This window comes from Cynocephalus volans, chromosome 8, assembly GCF_027409185.1.
Source record: "Cynocephalus volans isolate mCynVol1 chromosome 8, mCynVol1.pri, whole genome shotgun sequence".
NCBI lineage: Eukaryota > Metazoa > Chordata > Mammalia > Dermoptera > Cynocephalidae > Cynocephalus > Cynocephalus volans.
In genome coordinates this window covers 28,456,492-28,478,679 of record NC_084467.1, presented here as the reverse complement: position 1 = coordinate 28,478,679, position 22,188 = coordinate 28,456,492, and the positions used below count along the sequence as shown (strand labels likewise).

At 37.7% G+C, this 22,188-nt stretch overlaps 1 protein-coding gene across 1 annotated transcript in view; it reads left to right on the top strand.

Annotated features, from left to right (window-relative positions):
- The first annotated feature begins 707 nt into the window (after positions 1-707).
- PSMB2 (proteasome 20S subunit beta 2) overlaps positions 708-22,188 on the top strand; it is a 32,492-nt gene continuing 11,011 nt past the window's right edge. The window contains exons 1-3 of the mRNA XM_063105224.1: positions 708-892; positions 5,454-5,576; positions 9,540-9,610. Coding sequence (XP_062961294.1) covers positions 802-892; positions 5,454-5,576; positions 9,540-9,610 — 285 coding nt within the window. The 5' untranslated portion in view covers positions 708-801. The remainder of the gene's footprint in view (positions 893-5,453; positions 5,577-9,539; positions 9,611-22,188) is intronic.

Sequence of the window (22,188 nt, the reverse complement as noted above, 5' to 3'; positions counted from 1 at the left end):
CCAACCCCCATTGAAATGTAGGAATGCTTTTTAAATTACAGATATTAAATATTTCATATGTTGAAACATACGTTGAAACATTCCCAATTTATATTTACCTTTGAGCCTAAGGATGGCTTTTATCATATAGAAACTTGTAATTTTATGTAGTCAAATCTGTCAAGTCTTTTCCTATATTGCTTCTGGGTTTCCTGTCGTGCTTAGAAACACGTCTCTGCCAAAGACTATAAAAATATTTTCTATTTTTTCTTCCACTGTTATAATTTTAACCTCCGTATTTATATCTTTAATCCAACTATACATTATTTTCGTTAGGATGTAAACTCCTGTGAAATTAATTTTTCTTCCATCTGACTTGCAAGGAAGAGATTTCTGGCGAGATTTTACCGAGCAACGAAGATAACGGCCACCTGGGGATCTACCCCTTTTTGGCACGTACAGGTGCTCAGCACTTTACATACAGGGCGTGGTTTTATCCTGAAGTGAATTTTAAAATCCCATCTAGTAGATAAAGAAACTGGGTGTTACACAAAGTAAGCGACCTGCAGAGCAGGTACCGCAAGAGTCCAGAACAATCCCAGAGGAAAGTGCAGTGTAAGACGGCCGACACCACGCCGGGCGCCGCTCCCGCTCTCCAACTTCTCGCGACAGTTCGACGTCATCAGAAAGCGCCGGTGGTCGGAGTGGCGCGCTGCTTGCGTCGTGCGGAGCTAAGCTCCGCGGTGCTGTCTCACTGGTGACGCTGAGAAGTCGGCGAGTTCCAAGCTCTGTCCAACCCTCAGCCCCCGGCCTCCCTCCACCATGGAGTACCTCATCGGCATCCAGGGCCCCGACTATGTCCTTGTCGCCTCCGACCGGGTGGCCGCCAGCAATATTGTCCAGATGAAGGACGGTGAGGGGAAGCAGGGAAGGCCCAGCCGGGCCTAGGTGTAGGGGTAGCCGGAGGGCGTTCGTGGAGAGGCGGGTGGTGGATACCAGGGAGGTCTGGGGGTGGAAACTGCTCTGCTCACACTTATTTTTTAAAACTGAAGAGACAGGCAGACAAGCCTAGGGTCTTGGCATTCGCTCCTCCCAGGGCTCCTAGGTCAATGCTCTGCTCTGGCCTTCGCTAAATGCTTCTTCTAGGTGAGTTGCCTAGGCGAATTCTGTTTTTAAGTGTTTAAGCGCCTGCCGGGCATCAGGGCCCCCGAATTTCTGATGTTTCCTGTTTGCGCTGGTAATGAGGTTAGTTTGCCCGCGGCATAAATGGGATCCTGGGGAGAGCTGAGACTGTGGCATTTCCCTTCCGCTGCCCGTTATTTTACCGTGGCTCAGCTCATGTCTTCTTCCATTTTTCCAGGGCACTGACTACCAGGCTTTCCTCATTTTTCTTTTCTTTTTTTAACTGTCAGGATCAATCAGGTAATGTTTTCCTTGTAGTTAATGGACTTAGGAGACCGAAGCCCTGTCACTTATTTCTTTTATGACTTTGTATAAGTTATTTCACAGTGCCCAGATTTCCTCATCTGTTAGATTAATAACACCAAATTCACAAACTTGTTGGGAGGATTGAGTGAATTAATTACTTGAGAATGCTTAGCTTTTGGCAAATACTTAGTAGTAGTAATGCTAAACATTTATTATGTATCAGGTGCTGTGTTAGTGTTTCATTAATTCACTTAACCTTTTGAGATAGGCATCATTATATCACCACTTTACAGATGTTAGTTCTAAGGCACAGATATTAAGGTCACAAGTGGCAGAAACCAGTTTCAAACCTATGCTGTCTGAATCCAGATCTTTTGCCCATGCTCCTATACTATACTATCTCTTTATAGTAAGTACTCAATACATAACTTCTAAACGATTTTAATTGTTGATTAGTAGAATCTAAGAGAGTGTTTTCGTGATTGATCATAGACATGCTACTGTTGGAAAAGTATTATGCTTTGGTTCAGATGATTTAATGTTAATTTGACAAGTAGGTTTTGGGCACCTGTGTGCACTTTACAGTGCTAGGTGCTGAGAGGTTGCCCCTATTTTAAAACAATTTGCAATTCAGTAAGAGATTCGGATATGTGTACAAATAATTATAACAGGAGCCAAAAAGGGATGTGCCATATGAAGAGTACAATTAAACTTCTCAGGTAATGCAGAGGAAAAATTGATTCTGACTGTAGAGATTAGGGAAAGCTTTGAGGGCAGATGACAATTCATCTTGGGTTTAAGGAAAGGAAATGATTAAATCTGGGGTTTTCTAAAGTATGTGAACAAAGGCAAAAAAATGTCTACTACTGCTATTGTAAAGTGACAAGCATCTGATTGTCAGGCTGTGGCTCTCACCTTGTGAGATGGAAATAAGTCTGAGGGACTTTGCTTGAGTTCTATTTTTTTTTAGTTCTATTCTTTCCGGAAAAGGAAGAGGGACCTGAAAGTCGTTTGTTAAAAATCTGTGCTATGCATTGTTCCTCAAGTGAAATTACTTTATGAAATTCCATGATTAGTTTGTAGAAGTTCTGTTTGTAAACCGGTCTTTCCAAAGGAGTAAATTTGTTTTGAGAGTATATTTGTTAATTATTTTGAATACTAAGGCTTTTGACAAGCAAGTGATTTTAGTATGAAATAGTGTCTAGGTAGAGCAATAACGAAGTCATTACCTTTATGGGACTTCTATTTCATCCCAATAATGTATGTGAAATCACATATTGGGAAGAGAAGAATTTTCCTTAAGTCTACTTACGTACTTAGTATTTCTAGTTGTTATAGGGGATACAACGTATTAAATATAATCCATAGAAGGGTCCACAACATTAAGAAAACAAGGAAATAAATACTGCAGGATGATTTTGTACAATAAAAGTATCACTAGTTAGTATTAGGTTGGTTTTTTTAAATAATGAGTTTAGGACTAAATTCTAAGAGTATTCAGAGAAAAGAAAGATGACTATGTATGGGAGGAAGATGAGTTTGAGTTAGTTCTTGAGAACTAGTTGGAGGCTGGCCAGTTAGCTCAGTTGATTAGAGCATGGTGTTAAAATAAAATACCAAGGTCAAGGGTTTGGATCCCCATACTGGCCAGCTGCCGAAAAGGAAAAAAGAACAATAGTTGGAAATAATTACATTCAACTCTCTGTAATTTTCCCTATAAAAAACTTTTATGATAGGAATTTTAGAAATGTATGAGGACTTTTCCCTGATCATTTACTGCAAAACTTGTGTAGAGTAGGCAAGAAGGCTGAAAAGTACTACCCTTTTGGAACTAATTTTCTTTAAGTGTAAAATGAGAGTAATATTTCCAATCAGTTTTTCAGTATGTCGTTTTGTAAAATATTTTGATACTGTAGAGAAGACATTTCCTCAAGATTGCCTGCTTAATAAAGTTAGGTGATGCAACTCTTGGTTTGATTATGTGCTGCATTTCATGTCTCTTTCCTCTTGGCCTATATAGAATTGCTTTCAAGTTTCTCAGAATACTCCAGCCCACACAGAACTCTCTCTTTTCTGAATTCCTGTAGTGTGTGTAATCTGAACTATGTTATCTAACACTGAGTATAATGATGTTGTACATGTACATAATTCATTACAGTTTTCCTCACCTGCTAGTTAGTCAGGGGTAAGTGTTTTTATCACCGTTTTACACATTTGGAAACTGGGGCTTAGAAAGGGCACATAATTTGCCCAAGTTCAGTGCAAGTCAAGATCATAACTGAAGTCTATTGGGTTCTAGTCCAGTTTTCCATCCACAGTATTACACACTGATGTTCATTTTGCTGTCCATTTGTTTCATGTATGTGGATCTTGTAAGTTCCTTGTCAAGGATCAGAAATTCCCTACAGCTACATAGGCGGTTTCCTGTACAACTCAGGCCATTAGTATTTATCACTTGTGCTTTTATATAGCCCCACACTACTCACTGGACATGCTTACTGTTTAAAAAGAACATTTTGGCCTTGTATTAAGTTTATTTCAAAATTGAATGGGTTACTGCCTATAATTTTAGCCTTCCCTCTAAATGTGAAATAAATTCTTTGTAAACAAGCTCCCCACCCCCAAATAAGGACAGTCTTTTTTCTTATTGTAAAAATAGTGCAAACTTATTAAATAATATTTACAAAACGTGCATATTAAGAATAGAAGTTTTACAAAATTCTTACAAAATTGATGCATATTAGTATAGAAATTTTAGGAAATACTGATAAGCAAAAAAAGAAGGAAATAAAAATTGCCATACTCTTATCACTGGTGACTTAGAATATACTCTCTCGTCCTTTTTCATTGCATAGATAATATAACTATATGTGAATTTTTCTCTTTTATAAACAAGTTTTTTTATGTTATAAACAAGTTTTATAAATAGTCTTCAAATCTGTAGCCTATATAACAAATAAAAGTATGTTTGTTTCAGAGTTTTAAGGCAATTTTCTTTTCTTTTCTTTCTTTCTTTCTTTTTTTTGGCAGCTGGCCTAGTTTTAAGGCAATTTGATACTATCTACAGGCACATTTCTGTGTGTGTGTGTGTGTGTGTGTGTGTGTGTGTGTGTGTGTGTTTTTCCAAAGTCTAAGAAGTCATATTATTGGTATCTACAACTCTCAAACACTTGTAAAGTATTCGAAAGTAGCATTTTGTTCTTTAAATCCTATTAAGGGATTTTTGACATTTCAGAAGCTTTCAAACAGGAAACATGTCTCCCGGGGAAGATTATTCAGCACTATTTGAAAAATGAAAAGTGAAAGCGAGAGTAAGATACTACGATTTAGGCTTTTTCTGAAGCTGCAGACTGAATATAGAGTTTTCTTCCTCAGGCAGTAATTGCAATCTGAATATTTATTTATCTGTCTAATCTGAATGAGTCTGGTTCAGCTAGATTAGCCTATTAGAATTTTTGTGAGGTATTTTAAATAGCTTATGTTAGAATATTCATTAGAATGTTTGCTTTGTCGGTCATTTCAATTCTCTCTTTCTTTGGAAATGGAGTGGTTTACTTTTTAAGATGATTTATATTCTCAGTTGATTTTCTATTCTTCTTTGGGATGGCTCTTTAATTTTAATTGTAGCATGGGTCCTTTTCATATATGCTTTTGTATGTGTATAAATATAGTAACTAAGGTTTGTATTTATGGAAACATTTCTCAGCTTTGTAATTATAAGCCTAAAGATAATCACCATTGGCTAGATTCCTTCAGTTTCTTCTGTTGCTCTGTTCCTTGCATTTCAAATGCCTTTAAATGTTCTAAATTTTATTTTCAGTTGTCAGTTTTCATATACGTTCTCCAATTGAAATTGACAATAATATATGCTGATGGATAACATGGAGAGTGAAAGCGAGAAATTAATACTGTTATTTATTAAAGTCTTCTAAAAACAATGATTTGTGAAATTATTGAATATAATTAATAAACATGTTTATGGTTACATGTATAATAGCTATCAGGTTCTATTAAGGCAGTTTCTAACACTTTTTTTCTTTGAGCAGATCATGACAAGATGTTTAAGATGAGTGAAAAAATCTTACTCCTATGTGTTGGAGAGGCTGGAGACACTGTACAGTTTGCAGAATATATTCAGAAAAATGTGCAACTTTATAAGATGCGAAATGGTGGGTAAAACTTAGAGTGTAACTGTGGTTGGTGTATTAGTTTGCTACAGCTGTCATAACAAAGTGCCACAGACTGGGTGGCTTATACAACAGAAATTTATTTTCTTACAGTTCTGGAGGCTAGAAGCCTGAGATAAAGCTGTCCACAGTGTTGATTTCTTACGAGGCCTCTCTCCTTGGCCTATAGATGGCTGTCTTCTCCCTGTGCCTTCACATGATTTTCCCTCTGTACTGTCTGTGTCCAGATTGCTTCTTCTTATAAGAACACTGGTTACATTGGGTTAGGGCCTACCCTATAAACCTTATTTTAACTTAATTGCTTCTTTAAAGACTCTATCTCCAAATACAGTCACATTCTGAAGTACTTCAACATATGAATTTTTGGAGGACACAATTCAGCCCACCACACTTTATCTTTAAAATTGAACTGAAAAAGACTATTCTTTACTGGCATTTCTGTGCATGAGCAGACTTATGTGGTCATATTTTCGTGTTTCAAAGCTGCACTGTGACCAAGTGAGCTAACCAGCCAGCCCTGAGCCTTCCTCCTTTTAAAACCTTATCTAGACCCTAAAAATTCTAATCTTTCTGATCCCAAAGATTTTTTTTTACAAAAATCCCAGAACAGAGAACCATTGTAACACTGATACTTGGTAGATGAAACTATGCACCATCTTGGAGATGGGGATGGAAATATCAGACTTTTTAAGTGTTAGATATTTCAGAGGATGAGATTTGAGCTTAAGCTAAAGGATCTAAGTAAAACTTGGCTTTACTATTCTCTATGAGACAAGTCACTTATCCTCTATGGGCCTTTATTTCCCTTATCTCTAAAATGGAATTATAATAATACTAATGAATAATACATATGAAAATGCTTTTTAAACTTAAAGCTCTGTGTAATTGTATGGTATTTATTGTGCCATAAAAGGATTCTATCTTATCTCTCTGGTAGGTTCCTGTCTAGAGAGATAATTAGGATTTTTGTGAGGTATTTTGCGAGCTCTCTCTGGGGCTAATGAATTCTTATTCACTAGGAAAACCTCTCTATGAAACAGTACAAGCCACTAGCCCTCTGATCCAGGAAAGTTTGTAGTGGTGCTCTGGCAGAGAGAACCTTAACCATTACTTACTTCACAGTTGAATGACCCCTATACACCACACTGGTATGATATGGTGCCGTGGAGGAACTTAATTTGAATATAACTGCATTTGTACAGTGACTAGGTAAGATCCATTCATATAGTTTTTTAGGCAGCAGATTTAGCATTATGCATTCAATTTCATAAATATTTTTGAGGGCTTCATATATGTTAAGCACTCTGCGTAGTACAACAGAATTCAAAGATGAAGACGGCTTAGTCCCTGCCGTCCAGGAACCTAAAGCACATGGTACTTAGGTTTAAACAAGTTTAGAATATTTCAAGGGCTGGCCAGTTAGCTCAGTTGGTTAGAATGTAGAGTTAGAACACCAAGGTCAAGGGTTCAGATCCCCTTACGGCCAGCTGCCAAAAAAAAAAGAATATTTCAATAGTTCTGCTTTTTTTTAGTGGTTCCACTTTTTGCCTACATGGCAGGTAAAGTGTGCCAATAATGTTTCTGAAGTATAGTAGGTACAGCAGTATTTCACTGGGAGAGAGGGGAAGAGTGGACAAGTTGCTTGTTACAATGGGTTTTAGGGTCTAAAGTCAGTGCATAGAATAAAAATTGTGTTTAGTTAAAATTGCCCTTAAAGATCCTTACATTACCTGTCAAGTACAGTTTTGTATACGTAACCCTATATGGTAATTCTTATGCATGTAAAGTTAAAGAACTGAGCTAAAATGAGAGAAAGAAAAAGAGAAAAAAAGTCTATATGCAGATAATCAGAAATCAGACTTTTCTGCTTTTAGATAACTCTAATTTTTTGTGGTGTTTGGGAGATTAGTGGAAGAACTGAAAAGTGTTCCTTTTTGTCCAGGGTTGCTTTCATTATGATTTAATATGCACTAATAGATTTGTGAGGATGAAATTCAGTAATACATGTGAAAACACCCAGTGTAGAACCTGAACATAGTAGTTGCTCAATAAATATTTGTTAGAATTTTAATCTAAATCTCACCTGATCTGTCAGTTGTGTTTGATGTTATAGAGAATAACTTAAACACATTGTGTCTTTCCAAACTGGCATTTTCTGTGTGGGTCCACTGAGTTGTAGATGATTCTTGTGTCTTTTGGCACTGGTCCCATTTTACTGGGGGGTTAAGTTTTATTTTTAAAAAATTATATATATATAATATTCATGAGATACAAAGCTGATTGTTCCACCTCCTGCCCATGATGTGGGGGCCAGATTCATACTGGGGACATACCCATTACCAGAAATTACTTTTGTACCCTATGTTCCCTTCCAATTATCCCCCAACCTCCCTCCCCCTCCCCCTCTCCCCTCAACTTCAATTTGTAGCCCTAGGAATGTTCCCTCCCTCTATTGGATCATGGGACTACTGTGGTCTTTCTTTCCTGCCTTCCTTTCTCTCTTAGCTCCCACAAATGAGTGAGCACATGAGGTATTTATCCCTCTGTGCTTTGCTTGTTTCACTCAACATAAGTTTCTCCAGTTTCATCCATGTTGTTGCAAATGGGAGTATTTCATTCTTTTTTATGGCAGAGTAGTATTCCATAGTATATATGTACTACAGTTTCCTTATCCACTCATCTATTAATGGACATTTAGGTTGGTTCCATATTTTGGCTATTGTAAAAGGAGCTGCAATAAACATGGGAGTGCAGGTATCCCTTTGACACGATGATTTCCATTCCTCTGGATATATACCCAGAAGAGGGATTGCTGGATCATATGGAAGATCTATCTGTAGTTGTTTGAGAAACCTCCAAATTGTTTTCCAAAGTGGTTGTACTAATTTACATTCCCACCAACAGTGCAGTAGTGTTCCCTTCTCTCCACACCCTCACTAGCATTTGTTATTCACGGTCTTTTTGATCATCACCAGTCTAACTGGAGTGAGGTGGTATCTCATTGTGGCTTTAATTTGCATTTCCCTGATGACTAGTGATATTGAGCATTTTTTCATGTATCTGTTGACCATTTGTATGTTTTCCTTTGAAATATGTCTATTCAGCTTCTTTGCCCATTTTTTAATTGGGTCATTTATTTTTTTACTGTATAATTGCTTGAGTTCTAGGTATATTCTGGATATTAGTCCCTTGTTGGATGCATAGTTGGCAAAAGTTTTCTCCCACTCTGTAGGTTGTCTTTTTACTCTGTTGATTGTTTCTTTTGCTGTGCAGAAATTTTTGGGGGGGTTAAATTTTAAAGTGAATACATTGTTAAATGCACACCTGACATCATTCCTTTGGGGTGTACCTTTGTTGGCATTACAACTTTTTTTTATTTTTAGAAGTTTTATTCTTGAGGTGTTTTTTTTATAATTGTAGAATGATGGAAACATTCTTTTTCTGTAGCTTGTACTTTTGAAAATCATATTATACTTCTAAATAAAGTTAGATTTTTTTTTTATAAAGCATGACTCTGAGGCATTCCTAACTTCCAGCCTCTCTTCTTCTGATAGCTTTTCAGTTAAGCTTTAAAAAAATTGGCATCTCAAGGTTTCTTTCTTTTTTTTCAACACCCGTGTATTTATATTCCTTTCCTTCTGCAGAGGAAACCACAGTCTGTTGATGAATGAATAGTATAAGCAAGGCTATGAATTTGATCCCACCACAGAACAGTGACCCTGATTCTGTTTGTGGACAGGAATTGCTGTCAGTGCTAAAGAGCTGTTTATTAACTGTTGCATGAGAAAAGAGACTAGAAGTAGGATTGTACCCCTCTATCTGTGTATTTTATATACTGTGAGTGTACAAAAGATGGTGGGCTTTAAGAACAGGGGTAGTGAAATGATTTGGGGTACTGGTATTCCTTCTGCCTCACTTTACATATGACTTTATCTCTTGTACCAGGATATGAATTGTCTCCCACAGCAGCAGCTAATTTCACACGCCGAAATCTGGCTGACTGTCTTCGGAGTCGGGTAAGCTATATATAGCAGCCAGTCTTGGATAAGAGCAGAAAAATTTTCTGTTCTTCTTTTAGATTCCTATTAGACATGAGTAGTATTTTGGCTTTCCTGAACCCTTCCTATTTGTATTAGCCCGTTTTGTGTTGCTATAACAGAATACCTGAGACTGGGTAATTTATAAAGAAAAGAGGTTTATTTGGCTTATGATTCTGGGACGGTTGCATCTGGCACGGGCCTCAGGCTGCTTCTAGTCATGGTGGAAAGTGGCAGGCAGCCAGTGGGTACAAGCAGATCACATGGTGAGAGGAAGCAAGAGAGACAGAGAGAGAGTGTCTTTGTGACTTTATAAATAAATGAAATGTAAAAACCCAAAACAACAAAAATAACGATACAACAGTAAAAAATAATACAAATAAAAAATACAGCATAACAACTATTTACATAACATTCACATTGTATTAGATATTATAAATAATCTAATGATTTAAAGTATATAGGTGGATGTAAGTAGGTTATATGCAAATGCTATGCCATTTTATGTAAGGGACTTGAGCATTTGTGGATTTTGGGTTTCATGGGGGGTCCTGAAGGCAGTGTCCCAAGGATACCAAGGGATGACATTGCAAAGATATCCAGTCCCCACATCTGTGGCATCCCTCATTATCAGCATCCTCCACCAGAGTGGTACATTTGTTACAATTGATGAACCTACATTGACACATCATGATCACTCAAAGTTCATAGTTTACATTAGGATTCACTCTTGGTGTTGTACATTCTGTGAGTTTGGAAAAATATATAATGACATGTACTGATAATTGTATCATACAGAATATTTTCACTGCCCTGAACATCCTCTGTGCTATGCCTATTTATCCCTCCTCAGTCACCCAACCACTGGCAACGACTGATCTTTTTACTGTCTTCATACTTTTGCCTTTTCCAAAATGTCATATAGTTGGAATTATACATTATGTAGCTTTTTTCAGATTGGCTTCTTTGACTTAGTAATAGGCATTTGAGTTTCCTCCATGTCTTTTCAGGGCTTGATAGCATATTTCCTTTTAGCGCTGAATATTACATGGTCTAGATGTACCACAGTTTATTTGTTCACCTACTGAAGAATACCTTGGTTGCTTCCAAGTTTTGGCAATCATGAATAAAGTTGCTATAAACATCCATGTGCAGGTTTTTGTTTGGACATAAGTTTTCAACTCCTTTGGGTAAATACCGAGGAGTGTGATTGCTGGGTCGTATAGTAAAAGTATTGTTAGTTTGTAAGAACCACCAAAATTTTTTTCAAAGTGTTTTCATAGCAAACCATATTTCTTAATTCCTGTGGCTGAAGGTCCCACGTGGTGTTGGCGGTAAAACCTTGAAAATAATAATGCAAATATTCACATCGTGTTTATTTAACTTTTTCTTTATGATTGTTTTTTACCAAATCATGCAGAATTGTTCCTCCTCACCTATTCTGGCTTTGTTGCTGTCTTAGAGCTGTCTCAATTCCATCAACAGCATGTTAAAAGATGAACATTAAGTTCAGGATTGAATCCATTAAAGATTGTGTGGAATGTGCCAAGAAAGTTCATATGATTACTAAAGGTGTGTATTTTTCCCTTCCCACAGGGACTAAGTAAACAGAGCTTTACCATGTGACCTTACCCCTGTGCCTGTTTACTCATCTATGAAATGGAGATAACTTCCTAACCCCACAGGAGTGCTAGGAAAATGAATGCTTGTAAATCATAATATTTAACATTCATATGATGTTTGCCCAAAGCATTTTGCTTAATAATTTAATCTACTCACTATTCCACTGAGACAGATAGTAGTTAATTCTCTATCACTGATATGGAGTGAAAGGCATAAAGTGGCAAAGGGACTGGCTCCAGGTCACATAGCAGGTCAGATAAAGCTATGATAATGGTGTCATAACTGTTTGACTCTTCTGCCTTAAGGTCAGCTCCTTGGTTCTTCAGTAGTGTTTCTAGAATGCTGGTGCTATTCATGTTTTTATTATGTTTCACTTTCTTCTGCACTTGCTTAAACTGAGTTATAAGACAATCTAAACAAGTACAGGTGTTAATGTTTTTTAAAAAGTTACTTACTATGGATCTTTAAAGCAGTATATTTTCTAGTACCTAATAATACTGGACTGAGATCTCAATAAATGGAATCTCTCAGAACTAGCTTTGACCAAGGGCTTTTGCAATCTGAAGGATCATGAAATTTGAAGAGAAGCTATAGACATGATTGTAAGAGGAGACAAATTTACATACATTGTTTTGGTCTAGGTGAAAGATCGATGGTTTTATTTACACCTTGAGAGAGGAAAATGGGTCAGATATTAGCTTTCCTACACCCAGAAGTTCCCGCAGTATTGGGAAAAGAATATGCTGTGGCTCGCTGTGTAAGACTTTCCTCTTACTTATCAGGCAGAGCTGGAATAAGAATTCCAGCTTTGGGCGCAATAAAAACTTTGTTGTAAATGCTACAGACACTAAGTGAATTAAGCTCCTTTTAGAATTGAGATAAGAGCGGAAATGTGTTTCATGCAAATACAGTAAATCCAATTAATCTTCTAGCAGAAATGTTTGATGTCTTACTAAGAAAATATCCCTTGTAGACAGTGACATGAGGCTCTAGTAAATATTGGCTATGTCTGCCTGTGCATCTTCTAGAGGTCCAATTTCCACTCCCTCCCTCCCCATCAAAATAAAATTTTAATTCTAAAATTTGAATTTATATTTTAGTCATTTTATTCTGTGGTGATGATAGTTTGTCAGTCTTCCAAATAAGTGCAAAGTCACTAAATTTGGTATGTTCACACCAGTTGGCACATGAGACTTATTTTGGGTCAGCCAGTTACCATGCACATAACCTTGTGTCTATGGCTCAAATAGTTTGATTTCCAGTTTGCTCTGTGTGTGTGTGTGTGTGTGTGTTTGGAGTTGGTGTTGGGTTGGAAGGATGTTTATTTACCACAGTGTTTATAATGAATCTTAATGTAAACTGGTTCATTAAGATGCAGGCAGTTTAGCACTGTGGTTAGGAGCACAGTCTCTGGAATTAGACTGCCTAAGTTTGAATGTTTGCTTACTGACTTGCTAGATGTATGTCTTTGGACAAATTCTAAGCTTAATTTCTCTACTTACAAAACAATAGTACCTATTTTATACAATTATTATAAAGATTAAATGAGGTAATCATTTAAGAAGCTCGTAAAACAGTGTATGGCAAATGTAACTGATTAATAAATCACTTGTTTTTATGCTGCTGTTGCTGTTTGATGGAAGAAACAATTTAGTTAGCTTCCTATGGGGGATTCTTTGTTGTGCTATTTTAGTTGAACTTATCTGCTAGTAAAAAGGGGGATATAAAAATTAATGGTACTCATAGAGAAAATAGAAATAAACTAACATTGAACATCTATTATGTGTTAGGATTTTTTCTAGATCTACACAGTTCGGTATGTTAGCCACTAGCCATATGGAGCTAAATTCAGCTCCCAGAGTAGAGTTTCCTGGGCTTTGCCTGAATAAGAAATAAACTTTTGTTTATTTAAAAAAAAAAAATTCAGTTCCTCAGTCACAGCCACATTTCAAGTGCCCAAAAGCCATCTGTGGCCAATGGCTACCATGTTGGATATCACAGATCATACTCTTTCATGCTGTCTTCTTTTTTAGTTACTGGACTAATGTACAGGTATGTTTGTGCATTTAGGTAAGCATGAAATGTTCAGTTCTGTTAAAATGTCAACATCTTGGGCCGGCCCGTGGCTCACTTGGGAGAGTGTGGTGCTGATAACACCAAGGCCACGGGTTCGGATCCCTATATAGGGATGGCCGGTTAGCTCACTTGGGAGAGTGTGGTGCTGACAACACCAAGTGAAGGGTTAAGATCCCCTTACCAGTCATCTTTTAGGAAAAAAAAAAAAATGTCAACATCTCCACATTGGATTATATAGATAAGGTATGAATATATGCCGTTGTAAGTGTTCAGTAAGTATTTGCTCAATAAATGTCATCCAGTTAGGTCCATATATACTGCTGAGAATGTCGTTGTGCATTTATACACTGGAAGGGAATTGTATTAAGGTTTTCTTAATGAATGAAAATTTATGTAAGAATTAAAGACATGAGATCATCAGGAGAAGATGAAAAAAGAGATGGGAAAAAATTTCAAAAGCCTTCATGTTAGTTTTTTATTTAAATGCATTTAAGTTGCTTTATTCTTGGTTAGACCCCAAGAAACAGAAAAAGGACTTATTCAGCTTTTGCTATGGTTTAACTCCCCATTTTCAAATATTTATGAGTCTTCTTAAAACATGGGTTTTAGAGTCAGATATGCCAGAGGTACAATCCATTCTCTGGTATGCACTAGATTGTGTAATCTTCAATAAGTTACTTACATTTGCTAAGCCTCACTTTCCTTGTCTGTTAAGAAGGAAGGAATGATCAAATTATAAGAACTGAGTATTAACCATTGGTTTAATAAAACATATTTTGAATGAATGAGTGATACCTCCCTGGAAAAGAGTAAGTATTTATTAAATGACTCCATCATTAAAGAACCACTATTTGGATTTTTAACAGGAATACTTTGAAAAATTTGTAATGAACTTAGACATTGTTTGCACTGTATATGAGGCCTGCTTGCTTAAATTCTCCTTATGATTTGATTATTGGGCTATAGAGGGAGGATGATGAGTAATGGGCCTGTTTCTTAGTTGAAATAAATTATGTGGCATATTTGGTGTGGCCCGTCTGAAAGTCCTAAAGTTACTTGTTACCATCTACTGTCTCCATTTTACAGATGTGGAGAATGAGGTATGAACCAGGCAAATCTGATGTCCTTGGGGAATGTGGTGTTTTGTGGCAAGGCTTAGAGTAGAGTGCAGATCTCTATGGGGTGTAATCTTTAGGGCTTTCTTACCGCTACTCACTGGCCAAAGTGTTTTCATAGAACCTTTTCTGAAGTGCTTTATGAGCCTTTGGTAATTTACCTCTATAAACATTTAGCAAGTAGACAGTAGAAATAATGTGTTGGGAAAATATCCAGCCTGGTGTAGTGGTTTTCAAACTTAATTTCATGAAGCTGCCTCAGGAAACTTACCAAGGAAAACCAGTGTGGCAAAACTTTAGCTGTGCTTTATATAGATCAACTTAACTTTTATCTATTTTATATACAGGAATTCCATGTAAGGTTTTATTTGAAAACAGGTGGCTTCTTGGTCAGCTTCCCACTGAAGTTTGAAAACTGATGGTGTAGTTGGAAGAGCCCTCTTCTAGGAGTTTTAGCACTAGCTCTGCTGTGAGTTAGATGAAAACCTTGGGAGAGAGAATTTGATTCAATGATTTTTATGGTTTCTTCCAGCACCCAAATAGCATGATTTAATGATGTGATGTCAAGACCATAACCAGGCTTGAATTTATTTTTTCAGTGAAAGGGAAAGAATATATAGCAAAGAATTTTAGGTAATTAGTCATTTTCAGAAGGGACCAAGGCCTGTCCCAGCACTCTGGCCTGAGTTTGAGTGTGTTTGGTCTGGTTAGTGGCAGGCATGTATAGTGTACTCCTATCCTAGAAGAGTCCTGTTGCTTTAAGCCTTCTATTCTGACCACCACTCCTCATGCCTTCAGTGGCTGGCACAAGGACATCTCTGTTTATTTTTATCAGCAAGTCACGTGACCTTGTGAACAGATGGCCCAGGTGAAACCTTGACTTTGCAGGTCTTATCCCCTAAACACAACCAATCATTTGTTACATATGATTAAAATATCACTAACAAGGGTAATTTCACATGCTTTTTGGCAAATGTGGTTAGCAGGATGTGACATGATGCAACACTGCCTTCTTCCCCCATGTGCCATCTCCCTTGAGGCCTCATCTCCCCTGCTCGCCCCTGTCTCACCCATGCTGAGGCTTGCCTTCCAGCTCACCTGCTCCAGATGGGCAGCACAGTGGGAGGACACTGGCAAAGGCAGATGTGTTTATTTTCCGGAGACAAAATGTTGTGCTGCTGCAGATGGCAGTGCCTGGGAGCAAATGGCAGCCTTTGACACTACTGTCACACAGCCTGGGCATTTTGACAGACAGAGCTGGCTTGCTTTTGGTGATGGGGAAATTGAAAACAAACAAACAAACAAACAAACAATATGTTCAGTATGAAACTCCTGGACTTTCAGTGCAAGCAGCAGCCCTTTTAGACCTGGGGAGCAGTTTTCATCCACACTAGACCTCAGTCAGTTAGTCAGCTAACTATGGATTTTCACCATAGGCCAAGAGTTATATGGGTATGTCCGTTCATTTCTTTTGCCTCTTAGCCTTAATAGAACATGAAGTAAAAACTGGAAACATATGGCTACATTTAGATGGATATTCAAGGGTACTGCATAACACATGTGTATCCCAGGTCACATCTCACAGGAGTCTCTTAGGATTGGGGGTGGCTCACATTTGCCCCAATGGAGATACGCTGTCCTATATTTAGTGGTCATTTTGATTATCCAGAGTCCCAGGGACAGATGTGCCTTGAGCTGAGGTGCCTTAATTAATTGACAACACTTTGTGCTCATAGTGTTTTTCTACCAAGAGGAGTAAGAATTCTGACAGCTGCCCTTTTAAGCAGTTTGCTTATGCAGTCATTAGGGTTTGACTAAGTCCATCAGGAAAACAAAGACTGGTTCTTCAATCATTATGTTTGCAGGTCTCCTAAGAAAAAATGGCTTGAGAAGATTTTTCTTTGAAAGTTACTGGCTTTATCAGGAAATCTTTTTTTCTTCTTCTTCTTTTTTTTTAAAAAAATATGTGCTGTTTTTCCCAGCCCTAGTGCTGATAGAGTTAGGAGTTTGCAGGTGTAAAGTCCTCCCCCTCCTCTTCCCCATCTCTCTCCAGGGGGTTGTATGTGAGAAGGTGTTGCTTTCTCACTCAAAGAGCATATATGTGCTACCCTGTTGGGTGCCTGCTGAGAGCAGAGAGAACCCCAGTTCTAGTTTAATGGAATAAGCCTATTGGAGGGCTGGAATTCTACAGCCTCATAATGCCAAGTTTCCACTTAAAGCATCTTTCTTATTTACAGTGGAGGTGAAGCAATATAGGTAATTGGTCTGGATTTGTATTGTTTTGGAACGTGTCTTAAAAATTATGTGATTTTCTATTAAGGTTTGGTTTAAGCCTGGAGCAGCAAAGTTCTGTGTCTGTTTAGAAAGAACATGCTTTTATTTGTAAAATGTGTACTATTAGAAGTTCAGATTTACCCCCTCCTTTTAAGATTGCTTTAGGGGCCGGCCTGTGGCTCACTTGGGAGAGTGTGGTGCTGATAACACCAAGGCCACGGATTCAGATCCCTATATAGGGATGGTCGGCTAGCTCACCTGGGAGAGCGTGGTGCTGACAACACCAAGTCAAGGGTTAAGATCCCCTTACCGGTCATCTTTTTAAAGAAAAAAAAGATTAAACCAGTATCCTAGACTGGGTAGGCATAGGTGTGGTCATTCCCTCACACACATTCACATATACAAACACACATATACCCCAGCATCCTGGTGCCTCTTTTTACCTGCCCTGGTCCAGGATCACGTAGAGATGTGCATTCAGGGGCTGATCCCTAAAACTCCATGAAGTTTTCCTTCCTCTCCCAGAAAACAGTCATCTGAAATGAAGGGCAGTGGGGAAGGCAAGGAAGGATTGACTTTTATTTGTTGACCTGGGAGGTAGTTACATGTGTATTCATTCACTATATTCATTAGCTCTACATGTATATTTTATGCATGGTGTGTGTGTGTGTGTTATTTCATAAAAAGGTTTAAGAAAACAAGGCCGGCCTGTGGGTCACTCAGGAGAATGTGGTGCTGATAACACCAAGGCCACGGGTTCGGATCCTATATAGGGATGGCCGGTCTGCTCACTGGCTGAGTGTGGTGCTGATGACACCAAGCCAAGGGTTAAGATCCCCTTACCGGTCATCTTTAAAAAAAAAAAAAAGAAGAAGAAGTTTAAGAAAATAAAAAGGAAAGGTGAAAGGGCAGGCAAGCATAACTTTTCTTTTTTAAGTTAAAGATGAAAAAAACCCACTAAAGTCCAGGGTTTGATCGCTGTACTGGCCAGCCACCAAAAAAAAAAAAAAGAAAGAAAGAAAAGAAAAGCATAAAAATGAAAAAAAAAAAAGTTCAAATTTACTATTACTTTGAGTGTAGACAACAGAGCAAATAGGATTAACTAGACTGGAAAGAAAAAGGAAGGAAGAAGAAATAACAGTCTCTGAATCTTTGTAAAAAGATGTTTCACCAGAATTCCACACTTTTCTGATGCCTCCTAGTGGGTGTGGTTTCTTATAGATGAGTTGTTCTGTAATTGCTGATAGTCATTCATACAGCAGATCTCCAGCCTGTGTTGTCCTTGGGCTGAGGAAACAGAGGTGCAAAGCTCAGTGTTTTTGTTCAGATGGAGAAATGGAGAACTAAACAGTCAGTTGTTCTGCAGAGTGACAAGTGCTATAATAGCCATATACACGGGGTACTTTGGGAACACAAAGCCTAACCTGAGCCTTGGAGGACTAGCTATTATTAAGGCAAAGAGGAAACAAAAGGGAAAACTGGAAGTATGGACCAAGGTGTGTGAGAGTATGTTAGTTAGGCATAGTGGTTTATGAAAGATGTTTGGGGCAGGGACAAATAGTTCTCTGAGCCTCCTACTCGTAATTTTATCTGTTTTAACTAGTGGGATACTGTATACAAATTAGGGCTCTACTGATTTTTAAAAATATATAAGTATATAGTTTATAGTACATATATAAAATCCATAATCTAAAGTAGTTTATTTTGTTAAATAAGGCTGAGGGTTTTAGGGGAATGGTTAGAGATTGAAACTAGGCTGGTAGTTCATGTTATGAAGACTATGCTGAAAAAGTTTTATCCTTAAAGCAGTGGGCCTCTTTGGAAGCTTGTTGGCTGAGAAGGGCTTAGCATGATCAGATGAGATTTGGTTAGATCATTAGCTCTTCTTTGGTAGAGCTTTTGGGGAAAGAATGATGGAAGCAGGGAGACCAATGAAGACCTTCCATGACCATTGAAGCTGTGAGAGTAACTTGTGTTGGGCTTGGGGTGCTAACAAGGAACACTGTATTCTAATAGAAGGGCTTCTAAACAGACTTTCCCCCAGAAATTTCTTTAGTACTCTGTATCTAGTGGCTATGGACATCTGAAAACATCTACAATTGTATACAGTCCTAAATACTTTTTTCCCGGAAAAAAAAAGTATCTTATTTATTAATTCAGAGAGAGGAGTCAGCTGTGATGTTCAGCTTTCATAGATATTTGTGGGCATGTTTAGCATTTACAACTTGATATATGCCTTGTGGTGTGCAAGTCTGTTAGAAAACATGACTTCTGCATTTGAGTTTTTTTTAAGAACTGACTTAAAAGTTTATGGAATCTTAAATTTTCCCTGTAAAATGCCAGCTCATGAAAAAAAGAATTCAGGTGGCCTTCTCGCAGACATGGAGCTGTTGGTTTTACCATTGCACAATCAGCAATTTTATTTTGATGTTATTTGGGCGGGAAATCAGTACTTTTGATTAGCAAGTAAAATTAATGTAGAAAAATACTGTGTTAACTAGTTGGTATAATAAGGCATCTGTGCCATGTTGCATTTCAACTTGTTAAATTTCTAAACTTCTAATTATAATAAGGTTACAACTTTAATAGAAGAACCAGTCAAACTTGGGGTGAATGATAGCTTTAGAGAAATAATATTTATAGACATTTTGGAATTATTGAGGGGAACTTTAAAATTCAGTTTTTAAAAAATTGAAATGTACACATTATTTAAATTTTTTTACTCCTAAAATTCAGATTTATTGGCTACCTCCTACTTACCAGGCCTCCCTCCAGAAACTTTAAACACAGGTGAACTCTTTAATTCCTCACAACTCTGTCAGGCAAGCAATACTGTTCCCCATATTACAGATGGGACACTTGAGGCCCCAAGTGAACTATCTCAGATAATACGTCTGTAAATTGATAAAGCCACTTTTGATCTTCGCTGCTTTTTTTCACAACAGCACATGCCAATCTTATATGACTTGTGGCATTTAAAAGGAGAATTTATCCGAATAGTAATTTAAAAGGTGTTTTGCTTTTAAAGTTTAAGATATTGATTTTAAATATGGTAACATTCCTGAGCTTAAGTTCAAGAACTCAACCATTATATGAGTTTTTACCAGTATATTAAACAAAAACATTTGAACATGAGCTAATCATTATTAAAAGAAAACAAAGACAGTATTTGTATTTTGATTTTTGCATCCGCCAGCATCAATCAGGTACACCAAATACATTTTCAGAGAATGACCTGAGGTAGAGAAGAGAAAAAGTAAGAACTTGATTACACACTCTCATTTTCAGAGAAATGTTTCTTTTATTTCATTTTGGGCTTCTGAAAATCCACGGTTTGCTTCACTTGAGACATGCTTGCCTCCTTATTTCTCAATTTAGTATGAGAATTTATAAATATGGGCCAGTTTGGTTTTTTAGTGTTACAAAAGATAAATATATCTGAAACAAGAGAGAACAAGGAAAGTCAGACAGTTTAATTTAGCTTCCCTGTTTGTAAAGCTCAGTATATTATTCTGATTCTGATCAGTTTAAACTTGTGGGTTTTTGTTTTTTGCTTTTTTTTTCAGTCACAGGATTAAGAGGAAACTGTTTTTAGCTTCCAGCTCCATACCTTTTTTTCCCTTCTGAGTGACAAGAGTAGATAACAGGACCCTAACCTGCTGTGTGTTCTCTCTTGCATCTCTGCCTTTGCCCACACCACCATTTTGCTGGTCGTCCTGCCCTGAATGTACCCATACCCCTACATAGCTAACTCTTAATTGCTGGTTAAACTCAGTTGAGCATTTATCAGGGAAACTTTGTATTTCCCCACATCCCATTCCCCCACACATAAGTCACCCTCAACTTCTTTGTGCTGTCATGGCAACCTAAGTATACGTCTGCTGTAGTGTACTGTTGTAATTGTTTCCTTCATTGTCATGCATGTGTGAGTGTGAGCATTTGTGAGTTTACGTAAGTAAAACCTCCTAACTGGCTGGCTTTTCATTCAGTCTCATGACTTTGGCTGTACACTGTTTTCTCTTTCCAGCTGTCTCTGGACAGCTCTAGTCAAGCTTATTGGGTTCAAATTGAACTCTACATTTGTACTACTACTCTTCCCGTTGTTGATAGTCCTCTTAACTCCTCTTTCTCCCTCACCTCCTCTATTCTACCAGTTATTAAGTTCTATCAGTTCTACCTTCTAAATGCATCTTATGGGCCGGCCCGTGGCTCACTCGGGAGAGTGTGGTGCTGATAACACTAAGGCCACGGGTTCGGATCCCATATAGGGATGGCCAGTTGCTCACTGGCTGAGCATGGTGCTGACAACACCACGTCAAGGGTTAAGATCCCTTACCAGTCATCTTTAAAAAAAAATAAATAAAATAAATAAATAAATGCATCTTATATTCCATATTTCACTATCCATCCCCTCCGCTTCTGCCTTAGTTTGGCCCTCATCATCTTCTATGTAAATTATTGTAGTCCCTTTCTCTCTGTCCCAGTCCCAGTTCATCTTCCATTTAATTGTTAGTTAACATCCTGAAATGGCAATCTGTTTGTCTTTCTTGCTTTCCTATCTAAAAATCTTTTTAAGAGAAGGGGAAAAAATGGCTGGGACCAGTGGAATATCAATTCTGAGACATCAGGGTTCCTTGGCACCACTTAACCAGTGTCCTAAGGCATGAAAAAAGGCTTGGATCAGCAGAGGGATATTCTTTAGTTTAGGAGGCCAGTGACAGCATCATCCCAGTTCCTCTCTGCTTCCTGCTGAAATCAACTAATTCTTCAGGTATGTGTGTCCCATATACCCAGAGAATATGTCACCTGTATGCGAACATTCCATGTTCCTCCATGTTTCTTTATCTTCACATAGGCTTTTTCTTTTGTCTGAAATCCTTCCTACCCATGTCTACCTTGTGAGTTTCTTCCAGATCCAGGCTTCCATCTTCATCACCTGACACAATGCTTCTCACATAGTAACTGCAAAATAAACATTTATTGAGTTTATTCACATTCCAAATGCAGAAGCGAAGTTGGTTGGGGCATCTGCCCATTTCATAATTATCCTGTGTGGTAGTCCCAGAGAACTCTGGTGGGATTTGGTTGAAGCCTTTTATAAACTGTGTGCTTTTATACTTGAGGCTAAAAGAGACTGAATCTACACATAGCTTTCCTTAAAAAGAAATACGTCCAAGAGGATTAAAGTCAGGATACAAATGATTCCATATTGCTTAGGAATTAGAGATAGGTATTTCTCTCCCTCCCCTTCCCCATCCATAGAACATAATCTTTTAGAGTTAGAAATGATACTTAGGTTATGATAACTAGAATTTGCTGAAATATTTGAGATTTTTTAAAAAGTGTTTGAAACAGTGAATTCCCATTCAGGTACAAGATCCTTCTTTAATTAAAAGGGCAAAATTGAAATTGAGATTTTAAAGTTATACCAACAAACCCACTCAAAGAAGATAGATAGTAAATTCTACT